The following is a 25379-nucleotide window of genomic DNA, read 5'->3' on the forward strand; positions in this document are numbered from 1 at the left end:
TAGAATACCCCCATATCCTCCAAAGAGAAATCACAAGAAGAAATAGAATTCTGTATGATATGGCTATTATATATACTTCAATTAGGTTACCAGTATTTTACTGTGATACATCCATGGGTATTAGAAGCAAAATGAAAATAAATATAAATGCTTTAATATTAGATATTGGCATCAATATAGATTATGCATAAGGTATTGCAATAAAAATATTAATTGTGCCTGTATTTGAAGAATTTATGTTAGATTTTCTGTGGCCTTTTTCATTCAAGGCTGCACAATCATTTTAAATGTAAACACAACAGAATATATGTATGAATGAAATGATGGCCCTGTTTGCCATGAGATTAAATATTCTGTTGAATTTTGGGGGGCATTGGCTGTTGTATATTATGACATAAACTTAGATTGTTCACAAGCAATATGTGTGTCTTATGTACAAATCACAGCATTTAGAAATTATACATCTTCCTTTTCCTCACAAAATGAATTCAGAATTTGTAATTCAAATTTTATCGTTTTAAGCTGCTAATTATTAAAAATTACCTAATGTGGATCAAAAGAGTAAATGAAATAAGGACTATGAAAGAATGCTAGTTAATAGCATAACCCCATATCAAACTTCTGATAACTTTAAGTTTCTTATAAAGCCTTAAAATATTTTAGTGAAAAATTAATTACTTGGAAATGAAGGCACTTTATTACCTTGAACTAAGCTATTTGTCTGTATAGAACTTGTCTAAAATCCCATAAAATATTCTTTATCCTTTTATAAATTTATCCAACTTATGTGTTTTTCTAAAGGTTCTTATAATTAAATGTAATAATTCAAACTATTTTAACTTAACAGAAAATTGTATTACATAATACAACCAATGAACAATACAGAAAAAAAACTCAAGCGTAACAAAAGTGTTTGTGATAATGGCAAAACTGTTAGTCTAAGTTAGTCTACAATCATTTGAGGTTAAAATGTTGTAAAATTTGAAGGCTTTTTCACTGAACAATTTTTAGATAGCTTTTACTTTCTAAATCGTATTTTTAATTGGTACTACCTTGTTTTGAAATGTTGATCAAAGATAAGGGCAATCAAAACTATGAAGCCCACCTGTCATTACTCAATTTTGTTTCAGTTGAGGTTTTTTTTTAATGTAACCCTAAAACATTAAGAAATTAGTGTTGCTTCTTCTATGCTCAAGTCAGCCATGCCTGGAGAATTATCAAATTTAAATCAGTAATGTGGATGTGCTGCTGTGTATACCTGTTTCCTCTTCAGAAAATTAGTACTTGATTTAAACAATAGATTTGGTTCAACAGAAAAAAAAAGTAGGATTTTTTTTCAAAAGTTAAATTTTTTCTCAAATTACACCTTACATCTCTCTCTGACATTTATAAGGATAGGCTAACTTGTATCCAAAAATGTTTTTCAGCAGAAGAATATTTCAAAGCAAACAAACTTTGTGCTTTTTTTGTTTGTTTGTTTGGGGGCAGTTCACTTAAGAAAAAAACACTTTTCTATAATTTTACTTATTTTTAATTCTTTCTCTCTAGTGGCCGTTTTCCTATCATTACTCATAAATGTTTTGCTAAATGTAAATGCTGCTTCATAGATGTAGTCATCATTACATGGTACAGAAAGGAGTCAAGTTTATTAGAAGTCTACTCTTACCAAGGAGAGACTAAAGATAAATTCCATGTCATTTCTTTGGTTTGTTTCTTTGTTTTCTTTTTTAAATAAGATATTAACCCGAAGGTGTGTTAATGTCATGGCATGAACAATCTTAAATGTAGATCTATTGAGTATTTTGTGATGCTGAGTAACAGACTTTTCTCAAATCTCTGTGATGCTAGCTATTTTCCTCAGAAGGTTTTTGTTTAATGTTAGATTGTTGTTCTGAAAGATGTTGGTCCTAGTGGGATTTTTTTAAACTGGGAAAACAAATAAATGCATGTGTTACAAGTATAGAAATAGTGAATTGTAAACTTACCATATAGTGCTGATTATATTTTCAAAAATGTTTTTGCTGTTAAATATATATACAACATAAAATTGCTGCCATACTGTAATTAAGTACTTTTTCCTAAATGACCCTGTTATCACTATTCCAGAATTAGAAGTTGGGCAGATATATGATTGATTCATGTGTCTGCATAGATGCTTCAAGGTATATTCTTCTCTTGGGGAGTGAAAATATATTTTCCTTGGCATCAATGCACTGAGATCTGAATATACCTGTATCTATTCTTATTGCACATTTCTTATACAGTATCTTCAAATACGCCAAAATTGGCCTAGACGTGACTTAAAATCGAGGGTTTGTTACATGTTTTCTAACAGAAAGGTTTTCAATGAAACAGAAAGGTATTCATTATAGGTTTGTACTGTGAAAATAGTGAAACTCCCTTTAAAATGTCATATATGCTAAATTTAAATTAATATTTTTTCTTTAGCTCACAAATTACCCTAAATCCAGAGGGAATATCCACCCTTTTCACTGTTGTCAAATCCAGCATAAGGAACAGCCCTATGACACTACAAAAACAGTTGAGGAATAAGGAATAAGTCTCTTATGTCACACTTCAGAATAAAGGCATTCGGTGAAAGAAATGAACCGAAGTTCATCGTGAATGCAAGGCTTCTGTTCTTGACATTCCTCCGCGGAAGGGAAGACGAGTGTCAACACCACTGGCATCATTTTCAAACCGATCTGATGTGGAATATCTTCCACCACACTGGAGTACTTCTTGACTCTATCAGGATTTTTTTTGTTTTGTTTTGTTCTGTTTTAATTCATCAAGGCTTTCCGTTTTCAAAAAACCATTTGTCAGCACTGAGGTAGAAGGACATAGATTTGAAAATACTTTCTTAAGAGATCATGTAACTATATAACTCTGAATTTAAAAACTGAGGAGGCGGGATCATTTCAACCCACCGCCTCTTACAAGAAACATGTTTTTAAATCTGTAACTGCTTTAGTGTTAACAGGGTACAACGTGTCTTTTGTCCTGTATTGTACTTAAAAGGTTCTCATTGATTGGTGGTTGTATTGTACTGTATGAAAACAAGTCATAAATTGCCTTGTATTGTTCATAATAGACCATACCACGTACTACTTCAGTTTTCATGTTCCAAATTTTTCAGTGATGCATGTTAACAGTTAGGTCCTAAAATTCTGTGGTGCTAATTCTTCCATATCCAATGGTGCTTTCGTGGATGCTAACTGCACACATGCTGAACAAAGCTTGACGTTTAACTTTCCTCCCTTCCTCTGTTTATATAAAGTACAGTAAAATAACTTGAATTTGTCTCAAAGTATCACTGACAATCTAATAAACTGGTTTATATGTGTGATTAGTTTGCATTCTCAATTATTTTTCAGAAAGCAGATTAGTTCTGCTGGGCCCTCATATCAACCAAAAGTAGATCTTTTGTAGTGTTTATTTTGTTATTTGTGCCCAAAATTTATGGTATCTTTAGGAATTTAAATCCAGTTGGCCTGGCTTCTAAAATCAAGTTCAGATCAGATCTATAAAAACTAGACCTATCAAACCTGGAAATAAGTAAGTTGAGAAGAGCACAAATGTCCTGAGTGTCTATTTTAATACTTTATTGATAAAGTTTTATCATCAGGTTGATATCATCTGGTCCATGAAATAACGTTTACATGAACGCAAGTAGGCCTTCAAAACCTTTACTGCAACACAAAGACATTGAAAAAGCCATTCCTAAATGCTTATATTTAAGATTCCTCTCCAGGTGTATGAAAATAAGGACAAAAAAATCAAATTGGAACTTTCCAGGACAAGCTGATATCACATGCCAGAATGGCATAATAGATAAGCCCATGCAGGGGGTTCACTGACTTTTAATTTTAGCATTTGTACTAAAAATCACAGCATTAGGACAAATGAAGTTGCTGCTGTGTCTTCATGAGGACAGAGGACTATTTCTCCTAAACCAGAGATAAACTCAATATTAAGGCAGTGTGTGAATTTGCATGCTGACCTTGGTATTTTTCCTAACCCATGGGTAACCTTAAATTTTAAAAGAAAAGATCAGATAAATCTATAAAGCTCCTCAAGCAACAATCATGGGTCTCAAATAGAAAATGATCAAACCTATTCACCTAATCGAGTGGGTCCATGAGTGAAATGACATTCCAATATACTATGGTTCTTTATTACATAAAAAATGTAAGCCACAGTAATTTTGCCTCAAATAGTTATTAAATCATGTCTAACTTCTAATATCAGAAAGTGAAGTTTAGAGAACAGAGCCCATATGAACACTGGGTTTGCATCTCCATGACTATCTTGAACAAATGCAGTATTTACTAAATCACAACCTCTCCCCAAAGACATTTCTTTCTTCTTTTTTTTTTTTTTAATATTTATTTATTTGGCTGCCTTGGGTATTAGTTGAGGCATGTGGGATCTTTCGTTGTGTCGCTCGAGCTCTAGAGTGTGCAGGCTTAGTTGCCCCACAGCATGTGGGATCTTAGCTCCCCATCCAGGGATCAAACCTGCGTCCACTGCATTGGAAGGCGGATTCTTTCTTTTTTAAAAAAAAAAAAATATTTATTTTATTTACTTACTTTTAATTCTTTTGGCTGCGTCGGGTCTTAGTTGCACACGCAGGATCTTCGTTGATGCATGCGGGATTTTTCGTTGTGACACGCGGGCTTCTCTCTAGTTGTGTCGTGCGGGTTTTCTCTCTCTAGTTGTGTCGCGCAGGCTCCAGGGCGCATGGGCTCTGTGGTTTGCAGCACTGCGGGCTCTCTTGTTGAGGCGTGCGAGTTCAGTAGTTGTGGTGTGTGGGCTTAGTTGCCGCACGCATGTGGGATCTTAGTTCCCTGACCAGGGATCAACCTGTGTCCCCTGCATTGGAAGGCGGATTCTTTACCACTGGACCATCAGGGAAGTCCCCCCAAAGACATTTCTACTGTATATTTTTGTAACTACCTTTACAGGATTCCATCTCATGAAAACTGGCAATTAGTAAATGTGCTACAAAATAATTCCAGGTTTTCTTCATTAAAAAAGAGAGAGAAAGGTCAAAGAAAGTCTTAGGGTATCTTTATTTCTGTGGTAATATTTTGCCTGGTAATCAAAAGAAAATTAATTCTAATTTTATGAAAGGATAAGAGAATAAATAAATTTCTTTTGGAAAAAAGTCTACTTTTTAATCTACATGGAACGATCTCTAATTTTTATCCCCATGGTCAACCATAGTTATAAATCACAGTTCATCACAGTTTGTCCCACCTAAAAAATTGTTCTCACAAATTTTTTATCAGCCTTTTTAGTACGAAATTATTTTCAAAAACTCATTTGCCCTTTATAACTGAAAAGTAATACAATGACTACACTTTGTAAGTTTGGTTGTTTGTGAGAATAATGTAGTCCCTCCCTCATTGAGTGAAACCATCATTGAGGTTTTTTTAAAGGTACAAAATTATATTTGCCTTTACAGTTTTATCAACCTTATTTTGGTAAGTTGCTTTTTCTGTTCCTTAAACAATAATTTCCCTTGGAGATCTTAAGCTCAAGTGTCATTTGTAAATTCTTGAATGCAAACACTTTTATAAAGATCCGGATGTTTTCCGTTGAAGAACATCTTTTGAGCTAAATTTCATGTACGCTAACAGCCTAACCTTACTCATCTTAGGGAACTGGTATTTCTCATCAGGAATTGCTTTGAGTTTGAAAATGGCCAATGATAGTAATATTAACCTTCTTTTTTCTTTTCTTTTTATTTCTTTTTGGCCACACCACGAGGTTTGTGGGATTTTTAGCTCCCCAACCAGGGATCGAACTCCATCCCCCGGCAGTGAGAGTGCGAGTCCTAACCACTGGACCACCAGGGAATTCCCTTGACCTTCTTTTTTTTTTAAAAGCCAATCTATAACCTAAATTATTTCAGACTTGTCTTCACACATTCTTTTTTAAACTATTGAAGTGGGTGCATGCTGAGTTCACACTGAAAAAGAAAATCACTTTTCTTACCCCCCACTTTATCCTTGGGGAAGTGAAAAGACTTCTAGAAAATAAGCAAAAAGTAATTTAACACAAAAACAAATGAGTCATAGTTCTTAAGACTGAATAAACTTTGAAATGCAGTAAGCACAGCACTATACATGTTCTCCCCAAATGATCTCTCATTCTGTGAGTGGTAACTGAAGCGTACCCTTTTTGCAAAGCATAATGTTTGCAATGCTAAGACTTACTAAAAGATTGGCTTGTGAAGATTAAAAAGGACTCTGAATGAAAGAGTTGACCCTCAGTTTTGTGTGTTTAAAAACTCAGTTTTGTTAGTTCATTCTGGGTAAATACAGAAGAGATTCCTTTTAAACAAGGTCATTAAAATAACACCTTGAGCGTCAGATATCCAATGGAGAAAACAATTAATTTACACCAAAAAATAGTGTTGCTCCTATGGAGTAGGATTAAAAGGAAACTGCATAAGAAGTGGACTTCAGGGGCTCCCCTGGTGGCACAGTGGTTAAGAACCTGCCTGCCAATGCAGGGGACACGGGTTCGAGCCCTGGTCTGGGAAGATCCCACATGCCGTGGAGTGACTAAGCCCGTGTGCCACAACCACTGAGCCTGCGCTCTACAGCCTGCAAGCCACAACTGCCGAGCCCACGTGCCACAACTACTGAAGCACACGTGCCTAGAGCCCGTGCTCCGCAACAAGAGAAACCACCGCAACGAGAAGCCCGCGCACCACAGCAAAGAGTAGGCCCCACTCGCCGCAGCTAGAGAAAGCCCACGCACAGCAACGAAGACCCAAGGCAACCAAAGATAAATAAATAAATAGATTTTAAAAAGAGAAAGACTTCAATTTTTGCTTCTATACTTTTTAAATTATTTCATGATAATCATATATTATTTTTATAATTTTAAAAATGATTTTTTTAAAGGAAGGAGAAAAATGCTAGATAGATTAGAATATCTGTGTCAACCAGTTGGCAATTCTCTTTCTAGTAGGAAAATCTACTCATAAAACCTAGTAACTATGTTCCTTGACAAGTATAAAATCAGATAGGGAGGAAATGAGTAATATTAATGAATAGCATCATGTTATGATGGGCTCCATGATACAAACCTGCCAAGGAAACGGAAATAATCACACCAGCTCATCAGAGCAGTCACCCCAGAAAGGTATGACTACCAAGAGATCAGACCCCTTGGGAATGAAAATTTGAGTCTTACTACCGGGTAAGCCACTGATTCCTGCCAAGGCGAGGGCTGGGCTGAGCGGTAATTTAGAATGGATGATGGAAGAAGAAGGGGATGAGTTCCAGCTGTGGCCCTGAGATCAAACGCAGCAGCATACCTTTCTCAGGCTGTGGTTGCTGCCCAGGTTCGTGAGCAGAAACAGGGGGGCCTGAGTGGATCATGTGGGTTCCATACACATTCCTCCCACCATGGCCCCTTGTTTAAAGCAGCACTATCTGCTTCTTCCGATCAGCGTCAATTATCCCCGCCCACATGGTGGCTCCTCTTCTAACCTGCTGGTTCCTTGGCATAAGGAAACCACAGTGCCAGGACAGCAGCTGTAACTTGTTAGTTACATGGTAATTCAATGGATCCTGGCTATGTTCCTTGGCAAGAACGTGCCCCGTTTGGAGACCAGAGCTGTGGGAACAGGGAGACAAACTCCCCCAGTGGGTCATTGGTAGTGATGATGAAGGAGAGCCGAATATGTCACCCCAAAATGTACCACTCTGGCATATTGATCATTTTGAATTAGAGTTACTTAAGAGACAGCCAGCGCAAGAAAGACATTCTGATCCTTTGTCCCCTGAAAGCAGGAAATAAATCTCCCACGTGAAGATACCCTCCCTGTAGCAGGAGCGTAGAAGGCATCCTTATCAACAGAGTAGGGAATTCAAGGCTCAGAAGGCTATGTAAACAAATCTTGATACTTCTTCAGTAATGTGCTACCCCAAGTCCAGATCCCTTTGTTCTGTCAATTCATCACAAATTGTTTCCGTGTCTAAAAAGGTATAAAAGCTGCCTGTTTTGGTCACTTCTCGGAGTCTCATATTTTTATGGACTCCCAAACGTATGAAATTAAATTTGTTTTTCTCCTGTTAATCTATCTTGTGTCACTTTAATTATCAGACCAGCCAAAGAACCTGGAAGGGAAGAAGGGAAAAGTTTTCCTCCCCTACAGCTTTGGCGCCCGGCGTGGGACTCTCCACAGGCTGGTCGTTGTTTGCTCTGGGGCTGCAGCAGCTGAGAGATCTGACAAGCGCCGGCAGAAGGTAAGAATTCTTACCATGTCAGTCTCCCTGATCTCTGCCTGCAGGGTCTGTTCGAAGTGAGCATGTGGGAGTCCTTTTCTTTTTCTTAAATTTAGATTAGCAGGAGAAAATATCTGTGTGAACTGGTTACTTGGGTATAGCAACTCTGGTAGAGATTTGGTACGAGTACGCTTGTTTTCGATTGATCCCTTTCCTCCCACAGATGGTCATTGTTTTCTTTTGTCTCTGTCTTTTGTGTCGTTGGTCATAAGGAAGAAAACCATAGGGCAGAACATAGGTGTAGGTCCTATAAGTCTGTTGTTCAAGGCGATGAGTTCACAGTTCTCACCAGACCAGCATCTATTTGGGCAAACTTTGCTCTGGTTCTCCTATGTAGATAAAAACCAGAGGAGAGTTTCCTTTCATCTTGTTCTTTGTCCTGAGAGCTTGGCTTTGTGACCAGTGAGAATATTCTCTCTGGTCTCTGCCAGCTGGAAGATGCAAGAACTGGCTTGCAGTTGATGGCCAGTCAAATAGACAGGGATTCTGAGACACAAAGTCTCAGCATTGTCTTTGTCTGACTGTGCCAGCTCTCAGGGGAATTTGTCATAAGGTGTCCCAGTCCATAAAGGACCTTTGTCATTTCAACCTTCATTGTCTTGTTGCTGGCAATGTCCCATTCCAGTAGCACCAGCCCAGTGTCACAGATTAGCAGCTTTGTGACTGGAGGCATCTCACATTCTCATGGGAGACCCAAGCAAGGCACTGTTTGCACTACAGGTGTCTTACTGCCTGTGACAACGAAGGTCTTTGCTTTCTTAGGCTAACTCTGGGAATGAACTTTCTGGATCTTGTGAGGGCTGCATCTTTTGCACTGCCCTTTGAGATACCTCTTGTGTTCATGGTTAAGCCATAAAAAGGCTTATTGGTTTGAGTCACTGTTGAGATTACTGTAAGATCCTATTTATCAATGGCCAGGTGATGGATCCTGTGAATTGGCCACATCTGAAAGAAAAAAAATTTCTTAGCGAGCTCTCATCCTAAACAATTATCTTATTGATATCTGTGGAAAGACCAAATGAAAAAGATTTCAAAAAATGACTATAAAGGCTAGCTTGAGGGAATCCCTTAACAAGCTGAAAGAACAGAAAATAGACTTAGAACAAAAATTAAAGTTGTCATCCAAAATAAATTCCCCTCCTTAAAATCCAGTACCGTCTCCTTAGCAAATTCCCAAAACTCCCCCACCTTTCGCAGAAAACCCCTTAAACACCCAGTTACAGACAGCCCTCTAGCCTGGTCTCTACGGCCAGGGTATACAGGTTACTCATGTAAATGCTCAAAGCCGGAAAGTGAATTTAGCAAAAGCACCTGGGAAGGTCAGTAAGGCTCACCTGACTGTCTTTTACAACTCCTCCTATTTTCCTAGGCTCTAAATCAGGCTCTGCAAGCATCAGGGCTTCCTATGCAATATCCTTTACAGAGGTATCTTTGACCAAGAATTTATGTACCCTGGACAGTGACAGACCTTTTAAATTATAAAGCCCTTTTTTTTTTTTTTTTTTTCGGTACGCGGGCCTCTCACTGTTGTGGCCTCTCCCGTTGCAGAGCACAGGCTCCGGACGCGCAGGCTCAGTGTCCATGGCTCACGGGCCCAGCCGCTCCGCGGCACGTGGGATCCTCCCGGACCGGGGCACGAACCCGCGTCCCCTGCATCGGCAGGCAGACTCTCAACCCCTGCGCCACCAGGGAAGCCCTATAAAGCCCTTTTACCTCCACTTTCAGAAGATCCTACCAAATTTAGAGAGAGGAAGTAGAAAGATTAGTGGCCATTCAAAAGCCCTTTCACAGAGGAAACAGATGACCAGAATTTCTCCCAAGGTCTACCTTCCTACAAATTATCAGGAAATGGATCAGCTGGAGGCCGAGGTTCAGGAGCTAATAGAAGCCGTAATAGAAGCTTTCTCCCCTAGGGTGAGTTTGTCAAAGTTTGAATTGTGCACTCAGAAAGAAGAATATCCAAAGGCCTTTGCTGAATGCATTGTACAGACTTTCCAAAGGCATACTGCACTAAACCGTGAAGTTCCAGAGCATAGAAATCTTTTAATTTCTGCTTTAGTAGGAAATTTTCTTCCTGATATAAAAAGGCAAATTCAAAATACTGTGGTTGGGTGGGCCAGTCAAACTGCTATCATTATCACAGAAGCAGCTACCCAATTCTTTGAAGATAGCTTGCAGGAATGCAAGAGAAAAAAGAAGTTAAAATCAAAAATCCTTGAATTGCAATTTGAACCTTTAGAGAAACAAAAGCCCAACTCAGAACAAGTCAAAGTCCACTCACCCCCTTTGTTGCCTTCAGACATCTGCAGATATTGTAAAACATCAGGACATTGGAAGTACCGTTGTCCTGCACATAAGAAAAAGATGGACGTTTTAAAATAGTAATTACCCTAGACTTAACTACACAAACTTTCCCTGTGTGCTCTCCCACTTGTTGCTGTGCTATGTCTCTAATAATAAACGGTGTACCTGTTTTTACAGTTTTTGCCTCTGTGAGAAATGCACTGCCCCCAGTAAAAATCAGGATTCCTGATTTTCATCCAGGCTACCCAGGTTCAATTCCTGGGCAGGGAATTAAGACTCCCTTCACGTCACTGCTCACTGATGCCTCTCGGAGATCAGTAAGTGGAACCACCTGCTTCCACCTCTTGATTCCCAGATCGGAGGCCTCTGATTTCACGCACGTACTGCCTCCTGAAGGATTGTACGCTATGCTTCCAGAGTATTGCCTCAAGTTAGCACTTCAACTGTGCCCTTAAAAGACTTTCTGCATTCTGTGAAGCTGGCTTCTTCTAGATAGTGTAATATTCATGTCATAGGCCTACTCCATCCACCTCCTTCAAGGTGAAGTGGGTCCTCTGATTGGATGCCTCTGTCTCTGCTACCATGGCCACCCCGTTCCCTAATGTCAGTTCTGAGGCAGCCGATGGCAGTTGACTCATCTTTTCCCACTGCATCTTTTCCCAGCGCTGACACCTTCCAAAGCCATAGGGTTTGCCCAATCATATGGACCAAGCAGCAGCGCTGCTGTACCTACTGTAGAGTATTTCCTGCTCTGATCTCTACTCAAAGCTGGCATTTATCTATGTAGTAGATATGGGCCAGAGCAATATTTTCACCTGTGGAATGTGTTGTCTCCTGAGCCCAAAACAGCCGCGTAAGCGTGCTGGCCTTCCTTATGTAGTAGGAATGCAAAATGCAACAATATGTCTTTTACTTTGAGAAGATGTCCTCGCATGCTCCTGACCATTGGACCCCCTAAGAACTTCACTGAAGTGGCAGGAGTCTGAATGTTCACAGGGTGCATTCTGGAGTCCCCACTTCCCTCAGCCTCTTTATCCCTTCCTCTGATCCCCTGGACCAATGAGCAGTATTGCTGGCCCTGCAGCCTGGACCTCTTGCGGAATCCTTTCCTACTGAGGGCAACTCAGAAATTCCCACTTCACTGAGTGTTGTCATGGCTTTACCCAGACTTCTAAGAACCACCCTAGCAGTGAATTTGCCCCATTCCCTGGGGTCCTTACCAAGGTGTTGAATCTCAGGTCCTAAGAAAGTTACATTTCAGGCCCCTTTCCAATCACTCTCAAAATATAGTCCCAGGTGTACACCTCTGTTCCTGCTGGTACACACTAGCTAATTCTTGCAGCTCTCCTGGTGTACAGTGTCCTTCCTTCTTAATCATTTCCAGTATGTACCCACCCAGGTTATGCTGAGACTGAACCTTGGTTATCAGACAGGGAAGAGGTGAGGGCAGCTACTGAGGGAAGCTCATGTTCCTCTCTAAGGGTGAGGATTCTGGAGCATCTTCTGGCATGACAGAAGTGCTAGCTCTTACCAGGGAAGGATGGGACACCTGTGCAAGCCTAAAGGATGGGGGTAGGGGTAGTCCTGCAGAGAAAATATACTCAGGGACATCCATCTACATGTCCTCATCCCAGTTTTCAGGGTCCCAGGTTTTCCCTGACCAGCACCCTGACCTTGGTATAACAGATCTCTCTCAGCTGAGTATTTGAATATCTAGGAATCTCCACAATTCTATTTGATCTTTGACCTGTTCAACTGTGTCTGCTCTCCCACTGTACAGGAGGTAAGGGCCTCTTTGGAAGCTACCAAAGAGACCCTCTGGCTCTCACACTTAGCCATTACTTGCTTCTTAATGCCTCTGAGTCCCTCATTATCCCTTTGCTGGCATCAATATAGCTTAGCATTAATCAGCCAACTCTGCTGTCTTTGAGTATATTGTTCTCTCCAGAGTTTTCCAATACTTGAATCATCACATCTGCAACAGCATTCTCCTCCTCCAGGACCTTTCCCCAGGTCACCATCAATGAAATCTTTAGCCTTTGAGTCACCGTCTAACACCAGGGGCTATCCGTGCCCCACCTATCAACCAGGTCATCATCCTCTTTGCCTGCTGCATGGTTAGTGGGCCAGTCGCAAATGATCCTTCTTGGTACTGCTTCTGTTAGTCCAGGTCATCTGAGAAGCAAAAGCTAAGACAGGATTAGAGATGTAAGAGATTTATTGGGGCAAATGCTGGAGAAGGAAAATGGGGAGCTGAAGGAGGCGGGCAGAACCCTCAGACCAATGCTGACACAGCCCCTGTGAATGAGACGGGGAACATCTTAGAACTCAACACTGTTCCAGGGAAGTTTGGCAAGACCAACAGGGAGACCTCAAGCCAAAGGTGCCCTTCAGCGGAATCCTGTGTATTTCAGAAATGGGCCTGCCTTCGTGTCCCTGCCATAAGCAGTCACCGGGAACAGTCCAAGGGAATGGGGTCTTGGCGTGAACACAGCGATGGAAGTCAGAGCACAGCAGCTAGTGCCTTTGGTTCATTATCCTCCCTGCTTTAGGAGATCCGGGAGGCATACCCTCATGGCTGCCACCCCACTGCATAGAGGCATTTGGATCACAAAGAGCTCATCTTAGCCATTGATGAAATGTTGATGCTTATTTGGCTCATTTTGAGAGAGGGGTAATTTTGATCCTTATACTCAAATTTGGGGGAGAAGGATTAGCCTAATTGGACTCTGAACTGACCATAAGTAATGAAAATAATGTTAAAATATTCATGAGTACTCTTAAGCTCAATAGTCAAATTTCTACTGCAAAAAAGCAACTACTTTAAGACTTTAAAAAAGATATTTTTTAATAAATTTTAAAATAAATTTCTAAATAAATTTTTTTAAAATAAATTTATTTATTTATTTGTTTGTTTATTTTTGGCTGCGTTGGGTCTACATTGCTCTGCGCGGGCTTTCTCTAGTTGCGGTGAGCGGGGTCTACTCTTCGTTGCGGTGCACAGGCTTCTCATTGCAGTAGCTTCTCTTGTTGCAGAGCACGGGCTCTAGGTGCACAGGCTCAGTGGTTGTGGCTCGCAGGCTCAGCAGTTGTGGCTCACGGGCTCAGCAGTTGTGGCTCGCGGGCTCTAGAGTGCAGGCTCAGTATCTGGGGCTCGCGGGCTCTAGAGTGCGGGCTCAGTAGTTGTGGTGCACGGGCTTAGTTGCTCCACGGCATGTGGGATCTTCCCGGACCAGGGCTGTTAGCCACTAATCTACTTATCATCTCTATGGATTTGCCTATTGTAGACATTTCAGAACAATGGAATCATACAATATGTGGCCTTTTGTGTCTGGCTTCTTTCACTTAGCAAAATATTATCAAGGTTAATCCATGTTATAGCGTGCACCAGTACTTTATTCGTTTCTATGTCTGAATAATATTCCATCGTATGGATATACCATATTTTGTTTATCCATTTATCAGTTGATGGACATTTGGGTTGTTTCCACTTTTTGGCTACTATGAAGAATGCTGCTATGAACATATGTGTACAAGTTTTTACATAGACATATGTTGTCAGTTCTCTTGCATATATGTCTAGGAGTGGAATTTCTGGGTCATTTGGTAATTTTGTATTTGATTTTTTGAGGAACTGTTGTCCACAGTGGCACCATTTTACATCAATAACAGCAAGCAAATTACTTTCTATATTTAAAATATCCTAGGCATCTTTCTGTGTCTAAAGATTAACAAAATTATTTTTTTAAACTGTTTAATATTCCACTGTAAAAAGGCATCAAAATTTATTTAACTAATCCCTTAATAATGGACATTGCATTGTTCTCAGTTTCTTACAGTTTCAACTAATGAAGCATTAAACATATTTTATGAATAAATATGTAAAAGAAGTAAAGTTACTTGTTTGAAAGAGATGAGTGTTTTAATTATTCTATTGAAGCATAAATGACCAATAACACACTGTATATATTGCAAGCGTACAATTCAATAAGTTTTGATTTTGTATACTACCATGGAACCATCGCTACAATCAAAATAATAAGCATATCTGCAAAAATTTCCTTTCCTCTCTCCCACCCATCCTCACCCATTCCTCTACCCCCAGCAACTACAACCTATTTTCCATCAATATAGATGTTTGCATTTTCTAGAATTTTATATAAATTGAGTCATAAAATATATTCTTTTTTTGTCTGGCTTCTTTTATTCAGCATAATTATTTTGAGATTCACCAAATTGTTGTGTCTATCAATAGTTCATTCCTTTTGTTACTAAATAGTATTTCAATGTATGGATATGCTAAACTTTTAAATTTGTTAATCTATTGATGGACATTTGAGTTGTTTGCAGCCTTTAGCTATTAAAAAATAAAGCTGCTGTGAAAAGTTGTGTTCAAGTATTTTATGTACACTTGCTTCCATTTCTCTTTACTAAATATCTAGGAATGGAATGACTGGATCATATGGTAAGTGTATGTTTAACTTTTTAAGAAACTGTCAAACTGTTCTCCAAAGTGGTTGTTCCATTTTACATTCCCACCAGCAATTCCTCCACATCTTCACCAATACTTAGTATGATCAGTTTTTCTAATTTTTATCATTTGAGTAGGTATGCAGGGGTATCTCACATGGTTTTAATCTGCATTTCCCTAATGACTAGTGACTCTGTGTATCTTTTCATATACTTATTTACTATCTATAGAATCTTCAGTAAAGTGTCAAATCTTTTCCCATTTTTGATTTGCAAATTTTTTGATTGCCTTATTTGAATTTTAAGAGTTCTTTATACAAGTCCCGTATCGGCTGTATGAGTGCAGACATTTTCCCATTCTGGGGCTAGGCTTTTCATTTTCTTAGCAATGTCTTTTAAAGAACAGAAGCTTTTAACTTTGATGAAGTCCAATATATCAATTTTTTCTTGTGAATCATACTTTTGGTGCCATATTATAGAACCCAAGATCTAGAGATTTTCTCTAATATTTTATTTCACAAGTTTTATAGTATTATGTATTACATTTAGGTCTATGATCCATTTTGAGTTAATTTTTATACATGGTATAAGATATGAATCAAATTTCATTTTGTTGCAATAGAATATTCAATTGTTCCAGCATCATTTGTTGCAAAAGCTATTCTTTTCCACTGACTTACCCTTGCATCTTTGTTGAAAAATCAGTTGTCCATATACATGTGGCTCTATTGTTGGACTCTGTTCTATTGATATATTTGTCTATCTAGGTGCCACTAACATAATGTCTTGATTAATAAGTCTTGAAGTCAGGAAGTGTTAGTATACCAACTCTCTTATTTTTTATAAAGTGGTTTTGGCTATTCTATGTTCTTTGCATTTCTAAATGAATTTGAGAATCAGTTTCTCAATTTCTTCAATAAAGCCTGCTGGGATTTTGATGGGATTGAATTCGATCTATACATCAATTTGGGGAGAAATGACATTTTAGCAATATTGAGTGTCCCAACCCATGAATATTTTGTATCTCTCCATTTATCTAGTTCTTCTTTAATTTCTTTCGTGAACTACAGTTTCAAATGTACAGGTCTTGCACATCTTTATTTCAAATTTATTAAGTATTTCATAATTTTGATATTATAAATCATGTTTCTGTAATTTGTTTCTTATTGTCCATTCCTAGTTTATAGTACAACTGTTATTTGTATATATTGTATATGATTGAATTTTTATAATTTGTATCCTGCCAATGTCTACATCTATCTATCTATATGCATATGTATTATTGGACTAGATATACTTACTAGCTAGCAGAATATCCTACACTGGCTCCTTGGTTTGTGGAGTAAAAAATTTTTTAATGGAAAAAGGCAAGTGGAAGTTTCTGAAACTACTCCCCTCCCCCAGCAAAGATACTATAATAAATCAGAAACAATACCATATCCCAGGGAGGAATGGCAGAGACTGACTCTACCCCTAAAGACCTAAAGGTTGTAGGGGTTAGTGATCCATATTATACATCTTTTTTCTTTTTCTTTTTTTTTTGGTTGCACCATGTGGCATGTGGGATCTTAGTTCCCTGACCAGGGATTGAACCCACGCCCCCCTGCAGTGGAAGTGCTGAGCCTTAACCACTGGACTTCCAGGGAAGTCCCTATACATCTTTAAATATTAAATAATTCTCCAATCTGACTCCTAGTGAAATTGGACCAAACTCAAGGGCAAGGTATGGGGACAAGGTGTGTAGAGAGTCCATGCCCTCTCTGGACCCACCACTCTCCCAGACCTCCATGTGTCCACCGACCTGGAAGCTCTCTGAACCCTGTCGTTTTGGATTTTTAGGGACACTTCATTGCACAGGCATGACGGATTAAATCATTGGCCATTGGTGATTGAGCTCAATCTGCAGCCCCTTTCAGCCTGGTTGGTTCCCCTGGCAACCAACCCCCTTCCACTTGGGCTTTCCAGAAGTCAGGTCATTAACATAAACCCAAGTGTGGTTAAAACAGGATTGTAATGAATAACAAAAGACACCTTTATCACTTCTCTTAGCACTTAGGAAATTTTGAGGGTTTTAGGAGCTCTGTGCCAGGAATGGGACAGACAAAGACGGACAACACAGGGATATTTTATGATGTTGCAGAGACGGCTTGCTGTGCTTCATGTTTTCTCTGAATTCTCTAATCTCTCTGTCACCCATTACTATTACAGTTCAAAGCAATTTGGCCTGATGACTGTGCCCTCAACACCTCTCTCAAGTCAGCTTGAAGGCTGGTCTGCCACATTGGAAAATGTCCTCGTGTCTCAGAACAGGACTTCTATAACTTCCTGATTTGTAGGTCTCAAAGCAGAGTGTGAGAATTTTAAAGCTTCCTGACAGTTCTCCAAGGAGACCAGAGAGTGAAAGGTTAAAAACACCCACACCTACCAAAAAGATTAAATGTTCTTTCCTCCATGCTTGCAAAGTGTAGATACTAACAAAATCATCTCCTTTCTACATTCTGTACTCTCACTCTTGCCCAATAAGCAAAGGTCTAAATACTGAAAAATCACTAAATTCTGAATCCCTCATATAGCGAGATAGCAATTACGTATTAGTGAAGAGCTTCAAGCTGAAGCCTGTTTTCTATTTAGCAGAAAACACCCCCTCCTACTTATTAAGAAACTACCATATCATTTATCACATATGCACCATATGCTAGACACAATGTTATTTTCTTTCACATAAGTGATTTCCTTTACTGTATCTCTTTTTTGTGTGTGCATTTATTCATTCACTGCACAACTGGTAGCAGGAGAAAAACATTCTAACAGGGATTTATCCCTCTTGACTTGCCTGGATCCTCAACATTGAGGACTGAGCAAGTGAAGGGTAACTGTAATTGGCTTTGATTTCCTACAGGTGGAGCATTGTTATTGAAATATAATTTCTTTCTTTATGGTGTAGTTCCTGGTTCTAAAAGATGGTTTGTAGATGAGCTAAAACTAGATACATAGCATCCTGCATTTAAACTCTCACTTGTTAATTACACAGGAAAACTGTTGCACCCTGTGTATGGATTTGAAATCACTGGCCATATTCCAACTTTGTGAAAGATGAGGTATAAACTGTGTCTCACCAATGAGTGACTCTAAATGCAACTATGTGATTTTGCTATGTCAGTACTTAACGTGATATATGCTCCTACGTGCAAATTTGTTGCGGTTTAAAGGAAAATAAAAGATGGCTCACAAAATCACTATAATCTAATTTCAGGACATTTTCATCCCTTATAAAAGAAAGCCCATACCCATTAGCTGTTAATCTCTATCCCCACCAACCCACTTCCCTCCCTCTGCCCCACTTCCCAGCAACTACTAATTTCCTTTCTGTCTCTGTAGATTTGCCAGTTCTGAACATTTCATATAAATGGAATCAAGGCTCATCCATGTTGTAGCATGAATCAGTACTTCATTTACAAAGAAGGCTTTTTTAATACACCAAAATTAAAAACATTCTTTGTGAGGTAATGAATAAGGTACATTGAAGATAAACATGTAATTTAGTTAGGTACCAAAATATCTTGTTTTGATTGTGTCAAGGTGCAGATTTTTTTATTTGCACATTTTTATAGACAGCTGTATAATTTAACTTCAGAAAATGATAATTAAAAAGAAAGACTAGGACTTCCCTGGTGGCGCAGTGGTTGGGAGTCCGCCTGCCAATGCAGGGGACACGGGTTCGAGCCCTGGTCCAGGAGGATCCCACCTGCCGCGGAGCGGCTAAGCCCGTGCACCACGGCTGCTGAGCCTGCGCTCTGGAGCCTGTGAGCCGCAACTGCTGAGCCTGCGTGCCGCAACTGCTGGGGCCCATGTGCCTAGGGCCCGTGCTCCGCGGCGGGAGGCCACCGTGGTGGGAGACCCGCGCGCTGCGGCGAGGAGTGGCCCTAGCTCGCCGCAACCAGAGAAAGCCCGTGCCTGGCAATGAAAACCCAACGCAGCCAAAATTAAAAAAAAAAAAAAAAAAAAAAAAGTAGACTAAAGTAAGCAAGACATGTTTTATACCCTAAATTTGGTGATTTGATATTTCTCCATTTCTCAAAATTCATAGGTATTACGGAAAGTTAATAGTTTTAATCCATTCACACACACACAAAAAAGCTGAAGGGCCAGAGAAAATAGGTGCTTGAAAACAGATGAAGAGTTTGCTTTCCTTTAATCAAATACCAGAGGTCTGAAAGCTCATTTCAGTGTGAGAATATTCAGTTGCCTCATAAATAAAGCAAGATCATGGGTTTTCCTTTGTGTAAAAGAAACAGGAAAAATATCATGCTAATTGTCAGCTGCCCTTGAGGCACCAGAGAGCAATGATATCGTTCAGCAATTCACCCTATTTCTTCTCAGTGTTTCATAGGTCCTTTCACGGTTCTTTGCTCTAACCTTCCTTTGACTTTCAGTTGCCTTCTCTCCCTGGCCTTGATTTGCTCCCGTATCACCAGGTGCACCTTGCACGGAGAAAGATAACGCAAGTGACCAGGCACAGACTTCCCAAGTGACTTTTTCTTCTCCAGAAGCTCAAAGTGGCAGCCTCCTCATTGCAGGTTTTGCTGGGCTGTACACTTGGCAAACAGTCTTGATTAAGGCTTCAGCACATCAGGGACGCCAGACAAGAAGAAATACAAATAGTCATAGGCTTAATGTTTTCAAAAGTCATCTAATAGTAATCCTGGTATAAATTTTAAAATAATTGGACTGACTTACACTTATTTCATGTTAGGATTGCTTTATTTTATACCATACCGTGGTGAGGTGTTGCAAACTGATCCAAGTCACTTTGGAACACTGGGGTTCTTTTGGAAAGATGACAGTAGCTGCCCCAAAGTTTGCCTTGAATGAAGATTAGTGATCTACCACAATGTTGGTGCCTGGGTATGAAGAAAGGAGACCTCAGACCACGTTTTGCCAACACACACACATTTACTATTGAGCCATTCACTAAACAGGCAAGCGTGAAGCTGTTCACACAACCCATTCTGAGCTCAAAAGAAATTCCTTCCTTCCTTCTTCCTTCCTTCCTTCCTTCCTTCCTTCCTCCCTCTCTCCCTTCCTTCCTTCCTTTCTTTTTCTTTTTTTCCAGATTCTCTTACCACTCTAGACAGACATGGCAGAACAATAGACAAGAATCCTCTTAGTCTACAGTTACATTCCTGAGGATACATGCTACAGGATTCTGTTGATTCTTGTATCCTATATATTGCAAGTGTGGGGAATGTCTCTAAAATATTTCACCAATCAATATATCTTGAAATTACCCGTTTCTACCTTTCTTCATGCTAGTTAACACCTCAGTAAGATGACCTTTTTGACATTCACTCTGCTAAGTAGTAGAGTAACCATGAGTGGATCAAGATACACGTAATCACAGAAACACCACCTGTGTAGGATAGCCATCCCTGGTAATCTCTGATCAGAATGCTAGCTGCAACTAGGCTGTAGCTTAATGTGAGTAACAAACACATGGTAACTCTCAGCCTATGCTGAGTTATCTTCAAGCAAAGTACAGACCTCCTAACATAAAAATCACGTCATAAACTTTTCTGTCCCTGGAGTCTCAAGTCCTTATCTGAGTCTTGTTTGTAAGCTTTCTCACACCGTGCATAGCATGCAGGTTTTCCACGGGGCCTCAAGTTGAAGGAGTTCAGGGACATTTTCCATAGAGCTATTTGAAGGGCGAGATGAACAGCAACAAGGCCAAGAAAAGTCAATCCTCCTTCCTCTTGCCCCTCATTCAATCAGTTGTCGAATCTGGGCCAGGCTCCTGCCATAATGAAGTTAAATTCTGCCCCTTCCACATATGGCCAGTAGCCTAGTTTAGGCCCATTGCCCCTCATGGGGCTCTGCAAAAAGCCCAATAACTGCATCAAACCACACTTTGCACATAGAGGGTGCTCAACAAATACGTTAGTAGATGTACCTACTAAAACTCACTGTTTGGAAAGCAGCCTAGGGGCATTAGCAAAAGAAAAGAGTTAGGTTGCTATTTGCTGGCATAAAGGGAACGTACAAAATGTGTCCAGTTGTTCAATAAACACTTATTGAGCACCCACTATGTTAGGCACCGTTCAAAGTTCTAGGAAAGCTGTGATGATTACAATAGGAAAAATCTCTGCTTTCGTAGAGCTTACATAGATGTGCCTCAAACTTTTAATGCATCTCTCTCGTATTCTTTTATCACTTTGGTTATCACCGACTCAAAATGGAAACTGTTGGAAACTTAGAACCACTTTTCCTAAATCGTGTAAAAGTTTATGTAATGTGCAGACATAACTTGTATTACAGAAATCTGCTTTCAAGCCAATTTTTTAAAGGGGAAGATCCTTTCCATCTTATTTTCAATCCTGAACTACCATGAGGATGAACTCACTCATTCATTTTTTTTTTAACAATTATTTACTGAGTGTTTATTATGTTCTGGGGGCTACAGCAGTGAACTGAACAAAAGTTCTTACCTCAGAAGCTTACATTCGAGAGCAGAGAGACAATCAGCAAACAAGAATTTGTCAGGTGATGAAAAGTGCTAGGAATTAATGGAGGAAAAAAGTCAAGCAGAATGTGAAGAATAAAGAGTGCAGGGGAGGGTCCAGTGGTTAGGGCTCCGTGCTCTCACTGCCGAGGCTACAATCCCTGGTCAGGGAGCTAAAATCCCAAAAAGCTGTGCGGTGCAGCCAAAAAAAAGGTCGTGGCCCTTAGGGAAGAGCTCTCTGATGTGCTGAATTTACACAAATACCTGAAGGAAGTGAGGAAATGATCAGTATGGATACTGAGGGAACAGCATTTCTGGCAGAGGAAATAGCAAGCGCAAAGGCCACGAGGCAGGATTGTTCCTGGCATGTTCGGGGAACAGCAGGGAAGTAAGCGTGGCTGGAACAGAGTTAACAAGAGAGAATAAGAGATGAGACGGGAGAGTTGATGGGGAAAGGGGACGGACCCTGTAGTGATGTGTAGACCATCATAAGGACTTGTACTCTGAGTGAAGTGAGAAGTTACCAGAGGGTTTTAAGCATGTCAGTGTCACGATATGACATGCATTTTAATAGGATCCAAAAGACCACAAGAGGGCAAGGGGGAAGCAGAGAAACCTGTTAGGAGGTTTTGCAGTAACCCAGGCAAGAGATGTCAGAGGCTTGAACCAGGGGAGCAGTGGAGATAGAAATGGAAGGACAATAAGCATGTCCTGAAGATAGAGCCTACAGGGTTTGGGTAATATGTAAGATATGGAAGAAGAAGAGGACCAGTTGTCAGAAAGGTGAAGCCCGTCATATAAAAAAAAGAGGATATATATCTCAAAATAGAAAGCAGTTTTATATGTCATACATGTGAAATACAGCACCATGGTCACTTTATACTTGGCATTCTAAATGCTTCTTGTACATTACCTCTTTTGTTTTAATGTATCTTTGTCAGATAACCCAGGAATCTATGCTACTATATTACTCCAAGTATACATATGTTGAACCCCTCAGCAATGGGTTGGCTTGCCTAGATTTATACAAGACATATTATTTCTTACTCTCATTCCAAACTTATTTATTTTCTTCTCATACCCCTTCCCCACCTTCACCACCATTATCATCCAAAAGTATGTTACACACGCTGTGAAAGATTACATAAATGGATGAATATCACTTTCAATTTTGGGGAACTTTCAGACATAAAAATCGTCTTCTGCGATCTCTTCAAAATGAGATGACTAAGTGGTGTAAAATAGTGTTGATAAATCTGTTTTCTAAAGATGACTATTCAAGAAAAAAGGGTTATTTAAATCCAAGGCATTTGGGGCCTATTATTATTAGGTTTTTATATCAAGTTACATTATTTTTGTAGGCATTTGCAAAGTAAATTTTCACAAACATGAGCCCTCCTATGGTATATTTTACACATGTATTTTCAAGCTCATTGACGTGAGCTCCTATTCCAGCTAGGTTTCATATTAGCTGTGTGATCTTGGACATTTCCTCATCGTACAACAAAGACATTAGGTTATTGGGGATTAGATCGTGGGCAGAATAATGCCGGGCATGTTGTAAACATTCAATAAATAATATCTTCTCTCACCACCACCACCACCATCATTACTGGGCTAGCAGAGTCTGCTCGTTGGTAAATCTTCAAAGCTTAAGTTGTTTCCACCCAATGCAAAAACAACCATTCTTTGCAATCAATTCATTTAAAAAAAAAAAATCATTTGACCTAGTACAGACAAAGCACAAGTTGTCTGTAAGATCTTTTTTCCCTACCGCCTTTCAGCAGATTATTTTTGGCATTATAGAGGAATAGACAATGGAAAAGAACTTTCCTTTTCTTCCAGCCGTTGTGTTCTCTTTATGAAAATGACTGCCAACAGGAGTAGTCACTTAAACAGCAAGGGATGGCTCTTGTCTTTTGGGGCAATTCCTGCTTGTTCTGGACAAAGTCCGCCGATTAGGTAGCTGTAGAAAAAGGTCAGTGCCAATGCTTAGCATTTATATTTGAGGCTTTCTCACTCATCACAAAATAAACAAAATTCATTCATTGAAGAAAAAAAAATACCCAACATATTTCTTCAAGCTTGAGTTTCTGTCCATTTTTACCTTGAAAGGATGATTTCAAATACAATTCACTTTTTCTATGAAGATAAAGCAAATTTATTTTGCTCTTTGACCTATGGACTTCGTACACAGAATCCAAGCTACATCTTCCATCTCTCTTTTAAGTTAAAAAAATGCCACTCTTTGTGTGTTGTATCTTAGAAACAATGTTCCATGTTGGGGAGAGGAAATAGGGACCATTCTGAATGAGGATGATTTTAATCCCAAACATGAGCTTCTGGGCTAGAAAACTTCCAGACTTTTCAAACCTGTGGAGGTGAGGGTGAATGTCATTCCTTAAGAAGTGTCACCTTACGTCTTTATTCCTCACTTTCTGCATCTTTGCCCCCAAAGCAAAATCTCAGCTTGACACATTTCTCACTTGCAAACTGTTCATTCACAGTATTTTCAACTTGTTTTCAGGATAAACTTACTGCTTTTTCACTACCGTACCCTTGACATCTAGCACATAAGTATTTGTTACATGAAAATAATAATGCTGAATGATTTCTTATTTTTTAAAGAAAGATATGTGCAATGTGGGTACCTAATCAAAGAGAATTCTGAGAGAGACATCACTCCAGGTGAGCACTTGTAAGCAGACAACGCAATCTTGCAAATTACTATTTTTCTACTTGCTCAGGAGAAGTGATGATTTATTAAAGACAAATGTAAGAGGATGACTTAGTACCTATGCTAAGCACTCCCTTTTTTTGGAGTAGGCCTCATTTTGATTCTTTTAGATAAATTATAAGAAAAAGTTAAAAAATGCCAAAAGACTCTGAGACCGGTAAAAAGAAATTTTAATACCTATTTATTCTCTAACCAAAACAAAATGAAACAAGATTCAAGTATGACCACACTAGGTTTAGCCTTCTGCTTATGGGAATTCTTTTCTTTTTTCATGTGTTTAATCAGATGTTACCCTCCCCACACTCCAAGAGGCAAAAACAGTGGTTCTAGCCGCAGTGCTTTTCCTCTCCTTCAAAGGGAGAAAACGTTCAGGCCCCCTGTTTTTTGGGGGCCGTGCCCTGCGGCTTGTGGGATCTTTGTTCCCCGACCAGAGATTGAACTTGCGCCCTTGACAATGGAAGCTCGGAGTCCTAACCACTGGACCACAAGGGAATTCCATTTCTGGCCCTTTTCAAAACTTCTGATGCAGGGCTTCCCTGGTGGCGCGGTGGTTGAGAGTCCACCTGCCAATGCAGGGGACACGGTTTGAGCCCTGGTCCAGGAGGATCCCACATGCCGCGGAGCAACTGAGCCCGTGCGCCACAGCTACTGAGCCTGCACTCTAGAGCCCACGAGCCACAACTACGGAGCCCACGTGCTGCAACTACTGAAGCCCGTGCGCCTGGAGCCCGTGCTCCGCAACAAGAGAGGCCACCGCAACGAGAGGCCCGTGAACTGCAGCAAAGTGGCCCCCGGTCGCCACAACTGGAGAAGGCCCGCGCGCAGCAACAGAGACCCAACGCAACCAAAATAAATAAATAAATTTATTTTAAAAAAACAAACAAAAATAACAACAAAAAAAACTTCTGATGCAGAAAAGATGGGCAATGATGACATCTAATCGTAGTTCCCTTATCTCAGTTAAGAAGGATTCAGTACGTGGGTCCCTCTCCATAATTTAGTACTAATGTTAGTATTTATATTAGTTCAAGTATTAGTATAATATTAATATGGTATACTT

At 39.7% G+C, this 25379-nt stretch overlaps 1 protein-coding gene across 3 annotated transcripts in view; it reads left to right on the forward strand.

Moving 5' to 3' along the window:
- The window catches only part of PURG (purine rich element binding protein G), a 60061-nt gene that overhangs the window by 32117 nt on the left and 2565 nt on the right, over window positions 1-25379 (forward strand). The window contains exons 3-4 of one of the 3 annotated variants that reach the window (XM_028481355.2): window positions 8128-8270; window positions 13028-13107. In XM_028481355.2, the coding sequence (XP_028337156.1) occupies window positions 8128-8270; window positions 13028-13058 (174 nt within the window). In that variant the 3' untranslated portion in view covers window positions 13059-13107. Of the gene's footprint in view, window positions 1-2448; window positions 3273-8127; window positions 8271-13027; window positions 13108-25379 lie in introns of those variants that run through there. The other 2 variants (XM_028481354.2, XM_024131464.3) reach the window with 2 other exon arrangements.

Source organism: Physeter macrocephalus, chromosome 20, assembly GCF_002837175.3.
Source record: "Physeter macrocephalus isolate SW-GA chromosome 20, ASM283717v5, whole genome shotgun sequence".
Lineage (NCBI taxonomy): Eukaryota > Metazoa > Chordata > Mammalia > Artiodactyla > Physeteridae > Physeter > Physeter macrocephalus.